Here is a 13,236-nt window from a genome sequence, read left to right as displayed (position 1 = left end):
AAAGGATGCTCCTAGTGCTCTTATCACTTAGGAATTTACAAGGATGTTAGTACTGAGTCAGGAACAGGGTCAAAGGCAAATATTATAACAAAAGATGCTCCTATTGCTCTTCCCAATCAGGAAATGACAAGGTTCTCAGGAGCTCTGTGCCAAGAACTAAAACAGAGACCAGGATATAAATTCTGTTATCTCATAGGTGTCCTCAAGGAAGATAAAAGAAAATATTTCATCTATAAAACAAGAACAGATTTATTCATTTTGAGAAAAGAACATTGGAAGAACCAGATCAATGCCTTGAAAATTTTAAACATGAGGCAAAAATTAGAAAGTCAATTGATAGGTTAGAAGACCTGAGGAAATCTCCCACAAAATGAAATGAGAGTGGGGTGGGGAAGACACTAAATGCTGACCCAGTAAGAAATGGTGTTAACAGAGTGTTGGGGATTTGGAGAGGACATGAGTGTGTGAGGGATGGTGTGAGAGTGGGGCTTCTCCATGTCTTAGGTAGGTTGTCACTGGATGGTGTCTAAAACTGAGAAACTAGGATATAGCATATGAACATTTAATCAAGCAATGTGGTACTAAATGCTAGAACACATGCTCAAAGTATGAAAAGATGCTGTGTTGAGGGATGGACTCAGAGAGGTAGGGGCGAGTGACATGAAGGACTTCTGTCTTTGGTCTAAACCATGTAGCTTAAAAAAAAAAAAACTATGTAGCTTACTTGACTTGGCAAACTATTAATTCATTACTTTGAAAAAAAGTAAAAAATATGAAAAAGATGGTATTTGAGCATTTCCTATCTAACCTTATTGGTGCCATTAAGGAAAATGCGATTTCGGGGATCCCTCGGTGGCTCTGCGCTTTAGCGCCTGCCTTTGGCCCTGGGCGCGATCCTGGAGTCCCGGAATCGAGTCCCTCATGGGGCTCCCAGCATGGAGCCTGCTTCTCCCTCCTCCTGTGTCTCTGCCTCTCTCTCTCTCTATGTCTATCATAAATAAATAAATAAATCTTTTAAAAAATTGTTAAAAAAAAAAAGAAGAAAATACGATTTTGTGCATTGCTGTACAGGACAATTATTCTTCACCAAATTTATATTTGTTTCTATTATTTATTTATTTATTTATTTATTTATTTATTTATTTATTTATTTTTTAAAGATCTTGTTTATTCTTGAGAGACACAGAGAGGCAGAGACCTAAGCAGAGGGAGAAGCAGACTTCCTGCAGGGAGCCTGATGCCAGGCTCAATCCCTCATGACTTGAGCTGAAGGCAGGTGCTTAACTGACTAAGCCACCCAGGAGCCCTCTACCCTTCATTTAAATGAACACTGGAACCTAGGATTCTTAGATCCTTTTCCTGGTACTGAAAATATCATCTTTAATGGTTTTTATGACTACAGGATCATCTACCCTGTCTTACATTGGGCTCTGAGGGTGAGCACACACAGGTGTACACTCTTCCTTGTCCTTTCCAGATCATTTCCTATATTCCCTTTATTTTCCTCCCTTTTAGTTGCCATAATGTGGGTCTAAAGTGCATTTTTAATGATATGTTAAATTTATTGAGTGAATGTTCGGTTTCTCTCTGTGTATGTATAATAGACACATGTGTGTGTATAAATATATATATTCACAGTATTTCATATAATAGCTTTATTGAAGTATAGTGAAATATAATCCACATACCATAAAATCCCCCCTTTAAAGTGTTTTTGTATATTTTTATAAACAGAGGGTGGTAAGCTTTCTTTATTCCTTTCACCAAATCCTCTTCATTAAACTTCATAAACTTTGCAAATCAGGTTCTTTGGCCCTCACAAAAAAACTTCACTAGGGGGTGAAACTGAAAAGTATTTCTTGATTTTTTTTTTTCCCAGACATCTCTTTCTTTACTATGTTTTGACTAAAGAATTGCTCCCTGCATATTTTCTTTTCTTTTTTTTTCTTTTTTTGCATATTTTCAATATAAGGGTGGGGGGAGGATTAATAAATTCTTTATTGTTAATAACTTCTTATGGCCAAAGAAAACCTAAGAATTCTAAAGTATTAGCTCAGAGTCCTTAGCCTAACAAAACCTTTCCCCCACTTCTACCCTCTTTGTCTCCAATTGTAAATTCCCCTCTCAAGGATTTTTAATGCTTCATTCCAAATGCCGGACAGAGAAAAGCTTCATTACTGCTGGTACTTTCCTATTGGTGAATTCAACCTTAGTCTTCCCTTAATGCTGGTTCTTCCTTTGAATAATAGGAATAATCCTGTTTGTTCATTACCAATTCAATTCATTGAGGGGAAACGCTGCACTGAAGATAGTGAATGATGATAAAGCCATGTATTGGCATCAGCCAGGATTACTGTCTGCCTCTCACACAATTCTTGTTGCCTGGGCTTGCTGGTGACATTTGGAGGCAGAATCCTGGCGGTGCCGGCCCCAAGTGGTTAGGCAGGTGGATTTGTCATTCTTCTACAGTCTCAGGAATCTGATGGGAAGAAAAACCAAAGAATTTGGATATCTTTTAAGACCCCTTCTCCTGGAAATTAAGGAATTAATGGTAGCAGTTGAGTTTTTGTCAGGGTAAACTTGAACAAGCATGCATGGTATCTTGAATGGTGAAGAATATTTTCTGGTTAAATGCTCTGTCAAAAGCAGGCCAATATTTTGAAATCCTCCTGCAGTTCTGTTGAGGATGGATGCAGTCCCTGGTTTGGCATAGCCCCCCCCCCCCATATGATGTCCTATTTTTCTGTGTTTTTTTCTATGCCTATATGTCTCATCTCCCCAAAGCAAGGGCAGACTCTGGCGATGGTGAGCATGGAAGGAGCTGGGACTGGGAACCTGGTCACAGGCTGGAACTTCTTTCTACCTCTTCTCCCTCCCTGGATCCCTCCTCTTGTGACCAAGGTTATAGCACTGTTTGGGCTTTGTTTTTGTTTTTTTTTTTTTTTTTTAATTTTATTTTATGATAGTCACAGAGAGAGAGAGAGAGAGAGAGAGAGACAGAGACACAGGCAGAGGGAGAAGCAGGCTCCATGCACCGGGAGCCTGATGTGGGATTCGATCCCGGGTCTCCAGGATCGCACTGGGCCAAAGGCAGGAGCCAAACCGCTGCCCCACCCAGGGATCCCTGTTTGTTTGTTTTAAGATTATTTATTTATTTGAGATAGAGAGTGAGCAGGAGCGGGGGAGGGGCAACGGGAGAGGGAGAAGCAGGCTCCCTGCTGAACAGCAGTGAGGGACTTGATCCCAGAACAGGGAGATCGTGATCTGAGCCAAGGCATTTAATGAGGGAGCCACCCGGGCGCCCCACAGCACTGTTTGTAATTGCAAATTAAAAACAACCTAACTGCCCATCAGTTGGGACCATTAAGCAAATGGCTCAACATCTCTCTGATACAGTGATGAGAAGGTCACCAAGATGTATTGTTCACAGAAAAAGCAAGGTGCAGAAGGCTCTACGGGGTGTGTTAATAAAGGGAAGGGGGGCGGATATATGCACATATGCTTATACTTGCTTGGTAAAGAATAAAATGCCTCTGGAAGGACGCATAAGAACGAGTAAGTGCATCACCTGTGGTAAGAGAGATGGTGGCCAAAAGACAGGGCTGGAGGGAGACTCTGCTGTTTCCCCTTTTACACCTTTGGATTTTGAGCTATTCGTATGTATTACTTATTCAGAAACATAAACCAAAAGCCCTGAATACTACAGTTTTTTAAATGTTTTTTCTATGACTCTACAACCACTTTTTTTTTCTTAATCTAAATTTCTTCTTAAATTATATATGCTGTGGCTTAAAAAAATAAAACAGTCCCCAAGGGAATACAGTAAAAATGAAGTCTCTTTTCTCTTCCTGAACCCTAAACTTCCCTTCAAGGCAGCTCCTACTGCTAGTTTCTTAAATTTCTTTTCCTTTTTTCCTTTCGGTTTTATTGAGATATGACTGACACTCAGCACTGCACAAGTTTTTGGTGTACAGAATAATGACCTGGCTTATATATATTGTGACCAGTTACCACAATAAGTTTGGTTACTATCCATCGTCTCATATAGATGCACATCCACACACACGTGCAAAAGGAAAAAAAACTTTGATTTTTTTTTTTCCCTGTGATGAGAAATCTTAGGATCTACAGTCTTGGTTTCTTGTAATTCCTTCTGCGCTCCCTCCCTCTATGGGGTGGGGTGCTGATCCTGAGCTCAGAGTGGCCTCTCTTTTTTTGTCCTACCCAAACTGTTTCTGAAAATATGAACCTAATTTCAGTGGCAACAACCTTTGGTGGGTGTTTTTAGAGACATAATACAGGGTGGAAACAGATCCTGACTCAAATGACAGCTTACAGAGCTTTGCTCCCTGTCGTGTGGTCCTCATGCTCCTGCTTCCATCAGCTCCTTGCCCTGCAGTTAATGTGCCCAGGCTCCTTTGTGGTTTTGAAATGTGTCTCTAATTTGGTTTTCAGAGGTTGAGAACAGATGATAATTCATAACCAGGGACTGTGTTTTCTGCACTTGTACCCGTGCAAAGTACTTCTCATGGTGCCATCAACTGTGTGGTTCATGTTAGGCATGTGTTCAGGAAATGGCCTTGGAGTGTCTAGAAGAACCAGGCCCTTTGGAAGTCTGTGTACTAGCAAGTAGATCAGGAATGTTTTTGCAAATTGAAGGACCTGCATCATCCTGCTCTGGCCAGGCTGGGAGAGGCCCACGTGATGCAGGGCCTGACTTGGGAAGTTGGAGGGCTGCAGGCTTTGGGGGGCTTAGGACCTTGGTTAGCTAGAGTGTGGTATGTGCCATGTCGTGTAACTGAATCAACATCAGACACCACTTAGAGCAGCACCAGAGTGTGGCCTAGTATGTGCAGACCTGTCCTGCCTCTGTCCTCCACGTAGCACCTAGGGGGCAGTATGGATTACTGCCCAGAGGTTCCTGGAGTATGTGGACAAGTGGGAGCCTCCTGTTCTAGGATTTAGGGAGAGTATGATATTCCTGGGATTCAAACAAAGTATCAAGTTATACCAGCAGAACCACCCACATTGCAAAAATAGTGTATAGGCGGATATCTAAGGGCAGATGGCCTGCCATTCAGAGCAAAGAAGTAGAGTAATATGAGCAGAAGTGACGATAAAAACATAAATCAATAGTTAAGAATGAGAGCACTAATTTCCCTCACCTAAAGCATTCTGATTGCCAATAAGACCAATGATGGAAAATGAAGAGGAAGACAGAGATTTGTCCCAGCTGACACAGACATGAAGCTGGCAAAGACACTGTTCCCAGCTTGGGTCCGGTGGCTGGTCACAAGGGTTCATTGAAGTGGCTCACAGCTAGATGATTGTGTGTGGCCCTGAAGCTACAGTGAGTCCATGAGCATGAGGAGTGTGTCCCCTGCTGGTCACACTGGACCTTGGCCCCTCTTTTGCACTAGAAGGACAGCAGTGACCTCCTCAACGTGGTCTCACTGCTCTGAATGCTCAGGGACACGATCTTAAGGAAGAGATGCCCAGACCTGTGGTCTGCACCAGGGTCGATCCACATGCATGTCTATTAAAGATTTTATTTATTTATTTGACAGACAGAGCATGAGCAGGGCAAGCAGCAGGCACAGGGAGAGGGAGAAGCAGGCTCCCTGCTCAGCAAGGAGCCTGATATGGGGCTCCATCCCAGGACCCTGGGATCATGACCTGAGCAGAAGGCAGACACTCAACCACTGAGCCACCCAGGTGCCCCTGAAGTGTTTTTTTTGTTTTGTTTTGTTTTGTTTTGTTTTTAATTAATTTATTTATGATAGTCACAGAGAGAGAGAGAGAGAGGCAGAGACACAGGCAGAGGGAGAAACAGGCTCCATGCACCGGGCCCGATGTGGGACTCGATTCCGGGTCTCCAGGATCGCGCCCTGGGCCAAAGGCAGGCGCCAAACTGCTGCGCCACCCAGGGATCCCGTTTTGTTTTGTTTTTTAACATCCCAGATTTCACCTGCAAATTGCGGGCCAGGTTTCTCACTTCTCTTTACCCCTGGGAAAACCTAGCAGCATGGGGCATCATTCCCACATGAAGGTCGATGGCAAGGGGTGGGACCCTTCTACCCACCTTCTCTTTGCTCCACCCCCAGCATGACTGGGTATGCTCCTGCCCTCCGCATGCCTCTCACGCCCCCCACCCCCACATAGTCTGGCATCTGTGCCATTCATCTTGCCATTCTTAAGGACATCCTCCTCCCTGTACCCACCCTCTAGGTCTAAGGACATTTGGGTTTGCACAACCACTGTCACCTCATCACACTTCCCTGCACACCCATGCTGGCTACACAGGAAGGAGCCCAAGACCAGTCTTCCTGTGGTCTTCCTGTGATTGATCCAAATAGCAGGACTCCTTGGTGTAACCCAGCTGTCCCATTTGGAAACAGATGGGGCAAGGCTTGGGGCCAGGCCCCAGATCTACTCTATGGATATTCCAAGAAGGGGAAGAGAGCCAGTTGGGGGAGCTGCAGTGAGACGGGGCGGGGGTGGGGGGCACAGAGAACAAGGCCCTGGTCCTTGGGTGACTGGGAAGAGAGGTAGTGGGGGCGGAGCTCTCCAGTGGGACCCCTGTGCCTGGCACTTCTGTGAGTGCGGGAGGCCTTGGGCCAAGGACCTCAGGAGCTTTCTGTGGGAGGTTTCATGACTGGCCAGTGACCCTGGGCTTGGTACCTTTCAGGGAAATTGAAAGAATGGAGCCTCATCTTGTATGGCACAGCAGAGCATCCTTACACCACCTTCAGCTCCCATCAGTCACGCTCTCGGATGCTGGAACTCTCAGCCCCCGTGCTGGAGTCCCCCAAGTCTGCTCTGTCACTGCCCCAGACCGAGGTTCCTGAGGATGAAGAGGACTACACAGGTAATGAACATGTAGCCAGAGTTGATGGCCAGCCTCTGAGTTTTGGTTTTCCACCGTGGCTCTTAAATGTGGCCATTCCTGGCCAAAGGTGGGGATTATGATAGTGGGTCTTCCTTCTTTTCTGGAAGTTGTAATAATGATGGTAATTTGCACTCACACAGCTCTTTCCACCCACGGCTCTCCTAGTATCTTACAGACCAGTAAGTATGCTTCAAACCAGTAAGTATTCTCCAACATTTCCAGGCCAAGAAACAGAGGTTCTATATGCCCAACCAGAACTGGGACTCACCACATGGCAAGTGAGCCTCCTCCTGGGTCCCCCCCTCTTACCCTCAAATTCCCTCATCTTTGGCCTCAGCCTCTTGACCCTCTCAAGTTCATCCACTTTCTGTGCCTGTAGCCAGAAGGTGGGAAGGATGTGGGTCCTAATGGGCCCAGGAAGGTTGGGTTGAATGAACATAGCCAGGAAAGGCACTAGCAGTAGAGGTCTTGATCACCCTTGAGGGCGGAGATGAAGACCCAGGGCAAGATCTCAGGACCTTATGTAGATACTGATGTCACCAAAACCAGGTTAAGCATATCACAGGAAGTAAATATGCCTTACATGAATCCCTCTTCTCCAGCTGTACCATTGTCAGGGTCGGGGAGAGGGCCTGGTCCTGGCCTTTCAGCCCCCTGCACAGAGATGGCAGTCTGGAGAAGGCTTCAGATATTTCCAGCCACTGGGCCAGGCACAGTCATGATTAGCATGTTAGGTTCCTTTTTCTCTGAACCATCCCACAGTGATTTGTGAGAAACCAAGTGTTTCTGGTTGGGCATATTTTCCTTAGCCAAATATTACAGCTGCTTGATAAATGATGGCTGATATCTAAGGATATTGATGTTTTGAGTTATCTAATAGCTTCTGAAAAAAGAAAAGTAACAAAACAGAATTCCACCAATACATATTGAACATAAATTATGGTTGATTCAATTTTAAATTTCTTCTACAGTTCCTTTAAAATGGAGCATTGAATTATGTATGGACTAATCTGCTCTGTTTCCCCCTGTGATTTATAAGTGATGGCAAGACTCAGTAATTATTAATAAAGGACTGATTTTTTTTTTCACCTAAAATCTGCTACTGACTCTAACCTTACACTGTCCTGGAATCTCACTAATAGACTGCCCTGCAGCCCAAGTGACCAAGTGACTTAGTCTCCCCCAAGTATGGCCTAGATGGATACAGGGTGTCTCTGTGGGAATAGGATGTGTTCCTGACTCTCAGGGAAGGTCCTACAGTCTTGGGGCAAGTGGGACGGGCAGACCAGTAATAGCAGGAAGAACCAGAGACAGGGGAAGAGCAAGAGAGGCATGAGATTAGGAAGGTGCGTGGTATGGAGAGCAGTGGGAGAGAAGAAGAAGAGGAGAAGAAGGAGAAAGAAGGGAGGGAGTGAGGGGGAGGAGGAGGAAGCAACCATGTTAGATTCCACGATCAAGGGCTTGTGCGATGAAGCTCCTCATCTCATGCCTCTTGTAGGAGAAGCTCAGTCCCAGATAAACCCCAGTGCAGAAGCTCAGGGAAAGAGAGGGTGATTTTGAAGTGGGCCTATGATTATTATCAGCAGCTTTAGCAGAAGTAAGATGGGTTGAAGCAGGAATTTGCAGGGGTGGTCACATGGGGGAGAAGATTCTCAAGAATTCAGAGAGCTCGTCATGGACAGAGGTACATGGGGATGATGAGCACAGCCTGGTGTGCTCTCCACCTAGGGCCTGTGCATCAGGAAGGGGTGGGGGAGTCTGATGGAGCAGTGGTCCCAGGGGCAGCAAACTGGGGGCCCCAGCACAGCACTGCAATGAGGGCAGAGATGGGGGGCGGGCAGCTCTCCCAGGGACAAGAGGTAAAGGGGAAGAGGTGAGCAAGAGGCAGAGACGGAGTCCAGCAACCCAGACAGTCGGCAAGGATCCCAGGGTGATAGCGGGCAAACCATCTACCAAGAAGGAACAGGACTCCTGTGCGGGGTGTTGGGTGCCTCCCCAGCGCTGGTGGGAAAGCTGCCCAGGCAGAGGTTAGCCATGATGCAGATGGGCAGCAGTCATATTCTCAGCCAGCATTGCTCCTGGAAATGGGGACAGAGGAGGTGGCCACAGTTATGCCCCCAGGGCCATAGCTAGTGGAAGTCCATGGTAGTGGTGAATTCTGGGTTTCCTGAGATAAAAGAGCATGTGGAAATCCAATGTAGGAAGGAGTAGGGCTGGGAGATTGGGAGGCTGGCAGGTCCAGCAGGAAGGAAGTGCGGTAGCTGCATGGCCATGGAGGGTGCCAGGGAAACATGAGTGGCTGAGGTAAAGTTGGAGAGCCTGTGGCGATGGCCTGCATGCTGGGACAGAGCCGCCTGGGGTCTGAGGAATAGCTAGAGCCCCTGGTGAGTACTGGGCATGGCAGTGAGTGAGGCCACCCCAGTAACCCATACATCCTAGAGGCAGATTCAGCAGGTCTGGGGGTGCTTGGAGGCCATGCTAGGTGATTCCAGGTAGGGGGGCTGGGGAGTGAGGATGGTGGCAGGCCCTGGGGAGGTGCTTAGGCTGCTACAAAAGAGTGGCCTCAAGGGAAGGACTGGTCATGAAGATGAAGGGAAGCCCAAGCTTCAGGAAGGCAGGGTGCATGGGCCAAGGATGGCTGGGGACAGTGTGGTCAGCCACACAGGACTGAGGGAAGCCAAGAGCCCCTGCAGCCTTTGCCTGGACACTTTCCAGGACAGCTCAACAGGCACAGGGGAGTTAATATGCAGGACACGTAACATGTCCAGTACAGTACCGTGTCGGGTCATAGACTTAGGGCACATCAGCCCTTGCCCAGGAGCACTGAGGCCCAGGTTACAGGCTGTCAGGAGGGAGACCAGACCTGCAGTGAAGTTTGGCATTCTCATCCACAACTCTTTTTTTTTTTTTTTTTTTAAGATTTTATTTATTTATTCCTGAAAGAGAGAGAGGCAGAGACACAGGCAGAGGGAGAAACAGGCTCCCTGCGGGGAGCCTGATGTGGGACTTGATCCCTGGACTCCAGGATCATGCCTTGGGCCGAAGGCAGGCCCTAAACTGCCAAGCCACCCAGGGATCCCTCCGAGCCACCCAGGGATCCCTTCATCCACAACTCTTGTGTGCAGTCAAGCACCTCTGCCCCTGCAATCGGCTTCATGTCTAACGTTTTGCCCGTGAGGTTCTAGCCCACTTTTCCTGGAATGTCAGGGGAAAGATCATGATACTTAGTAAGTCCTTCTGTTCCTCCAGACACTGGTCGAAGCACCACCTAATGACAAAGGCCTTCTAGAACACCCAAGCTGCTTTCTAACATTTGTTTGTAAGGTTTTCTCACTCCTGGGTTTTCTTCATGAAAGATTTAAGGTAGAGGTTTCAAATGAGCCTGTGTTGTTCTAACACCGTGTAGATGGGGGGTCAACAGCTAGTCAGTGCATGAATCATGGCTCCCCTCATATCTGGAGCTCTGGGAATAGATGCTCACCCCAGGAATGCATTACAGCATTCGGGGGGAAAAAAAAAGACTCATAATCTTAGGAATGATGGAGTGAGTGGGTTAAGACAGCCAGCCGAGTAGATTGAATCCGAGAACACTTCATTAAGGGGTGAATCTTGACACTGGGCTTTTTGAGAGACAACTCACAGTAGATGGCCGAACTAGAGGGTGCTTATAGATACTCATCTGAGCCTATTCACTGGGGGCTGCACCCAGCCAGTTAGCTAGATGCCCAATGCCAGGTCGGGGTTTTGCTGCCTTCAATGTTGGGTGGACCCCAGCCTTGAACAGGACTCCCTTGAGGTTATTAACTAAACTCTCCACCACAGAGAGGCCTCAGGAGGGAGGAAGAGGGCAAAGTCCAGTCCAAATACCATGAACTAGGCCTTCCCTAACACTATCCTTCTCTTGGGACATTCTAGAACCTTCTGTTTGTGGATGTTCCCCAATTTCCACCCACTCTTCTTTCATCCATTCTATCACCCTTGAGCCACTCAGCAAATATTTATTGGGCACCTGCCCTATGCCAAATGCCTTTCTAGGTGCTGGGAATGTAGCAGTAAACGCCCTAGTCCAGATCCTGTCTTGTGGAGCTCCTGGGTCTGGTGCCAGGAAAGAGTGGGGGAAATTGGTCTGTCTCCTCCCTGTTCCTGCCAGATTTCCTTTATTTTATCAAACAAGACAGACCTGCTGCTTCCCTTGGCCTTTAGGAGAAATCAGTACAGAAGGCAGCTGGTCCTTAACGTGGTGTATCCTCAGGGCCACTGCAGGAGGAGCAGGGTGGGAAGGTCGGAGCCCAGTAGTCTAACTCATATGTCTTCAGCATGACAGACTGCAAAATAGCCCAACAGTCTGGAGCTGGGGAAAGGGGTGGGGGTGAGGGTGGGTTCGGTGATAAGCTCTGGGCACATCAGGCCCTGTGCTTTAACTGAGACTTGAGGCACCAACTCCAGAGCCCTCCCCTACCCCAGCCCAGCATGCTCCTGGGGATGAACGCAGCTTTGAAAGGGGTTCACAGTGGGACCCACAATGAAAACTTTGGAAATATCAACAACCATAAACCTTCGGGGAGGGAAGCAAAATAAACCGGGTCTAACACTAGGAAGGTCTGCAGGCCCTTTAAGGACGAATGAAGAGGGCTTTGTGCATCTCAGCAAAGACCCATTGTGAGCAGCAGAGAATGGGGACTTTTGTCTTTGCCTGCATCTCCATGAAATGCTGGTGGCCAGCAGATCACCTCTTCTTTTGCTTCTGAACTCGCTTCCCACCCCTTCCAAGCACTCGAACCTTACAGAAGGCTTTTTTTTCTTCTGAAGACCCAAAAGCCCTCATAACACCCCACTGGGCCCCTCCCCACACGGGGAGGTTTTCTGAAGCCATTGCCCAGAGGTTAAGGCAGGCAGGGGTCTCACTGCAGTGGTGTTCCTCAGCGTGCTGTGGTCACGTTCTTTAGGCACGGTGAAGGGGATACCTGTGGACCTGCCCCACCCAGGCATGGGACACCAGGCATTTCTTTTTTTTTTTTTTTTAATTTTTATTTATTTATGATAGTCACAGAGAGAGAGGCAGAGGGAGAAGCAGGCTCCATGCACCGGGAGCCCGACATGGGATTCGATCCTGGGTCTCTAGGATCGCGCCCCGGGCCAAAGGCAGGCGCCAAACCGCTGCGCCACCCAGGGATCCCGACACCAGGCATTTCTAACTGGGCTTCTCTGTGTGGCATGCCTGCAAGAGTGAGTCTTGCTGGAGTCCACCCAGCTCCCCGTATTTCTCTCCATTGCTGGTCCAACAACACACAGGCCCTGGGTCAGAATTTGGGGATCACAGGGGACTTGGAAGAAGACAGGGTGGCCCAAGTGGGAGGGAAGCCCAAAAGGTTTGCAGGAAAGGGCCCAGTCCATGTGTGAGGCCAGCCCTGCCCATCCTCTCCCCACCGGGGAACTGCAGCTCCCGGTGGCCTTGAGCTTGCAAATCCATCCTGTTCCCACCAATGCATGTAGGGCATCCTCTCCTCCACTTTTCCTGCTTAATTCCTGTCAGGTCATCACTGCTTGGCAGCAGCTTGCCTGATATGCTCAATGCCCCATACTGAGTTGCCTGGTCCTTCACCTTGGAAATCAAGAGAATTGGCTGGTCCCAAGATCACGACCTCCAATGCAGGGTTTTGCCCTGAAGAAGGGTGTTCTGGACCTCTCTCCTGGTATCTCACACTGCTCATCTCCTTGTGCATCCGGGTCCCCACCTACACCTAGCTCTTTTCCTTTCTCTTGCACTGCCATTTGAGTCATCAGAACCTCTGACACTGGGTCAGAGTGTCAGAGCTGAGTTAGGGTCAGCTCTCAGCATAGCCAGGTTGCTGTGGGGGTGGGCACTGCGTGCAGCTGAGTGTCTGGTCGTGCAGCCTCAGTGGCCCCACCATTCCCCAGGAAAGCTTCTCTTGCCCCTCTGAGGCTGGGAGACTCAGACACAGGGTCTTAGGGGACTGCATTTGATGGATAAAGCATCTCTATGGGTGAAAGGAAATGCTTGTTTCTTTAAGGTATGTGCCATCCGGAGTGTGGTGACAAGGGCTGTGACGGCCCCAAAGCAGACCAGTGCCTGAACTGTGTCCACTTCAGCTTGGGGAACGTCAAGACCAGCAGGTAAAGGGCTGGGGCTTCTGACTGCATGTCCTGGAGCCCCTCAGAGGGGTGCTAAGGTGACCTATTTCCAGCTATGTTCTTAGCACCCCACAGCCTGGTGCCTTAATTATGAATTAATGTAATACCCCCCTGAAAAGGAAATTCCACTGAGATTTACTGCTTTGGGGTTGTATAAGTTTGAGTACCTTTTTTTTTTTTTTAAAGATTTTATT

The 13,236-nt window shown here is 47.8% G+C and overlaps 1 protein-coding gene across 1 annotated transcript in view; it reads left to right on the top strand.

The window, feature by feature from the left end:
- PCSK6 (proprotein convertase subtilisin/kexin type 6) overlaps positions 1 to 13,236 on the top strand; it is a 182,069-nt gene that overhangs the window by 150,286 nt on the left and 18,547 nt on the right. Inside the window, 3 exon segments of the mRNA XM_055326425.1 lie at positions 6,689 to 6,868; positions 7,030 to 7,068; positions 12,922 to 13,024. Of these exon segments, the coding sequence (XP_055182400.1) occupies positions 6,689 to 6,868; positions 7,030 to 7,068; positions 12,922 to 13,024 (322 nt within the window).

This window comes from Nyctereutes procyonoides, unplaced genomic scaffold (assembly GCF_905146905.1).
Source record: "Nyctereutes procyonoides isolate TBG_1078 unplaced genomic scaffold, NYPRO_anot_genome, whole genome shotgun sequence".
NCBI lineage: Eukaryota > Metazoa > Chordata > Mammalia > Carnivora > Canidae > Nyctereutes > Nyctereutes procyonoides.
Note: the sequence above shows the minus strand (reverse complement) of the source record. Positions and strands in the feature narration are given on the sequence as shown.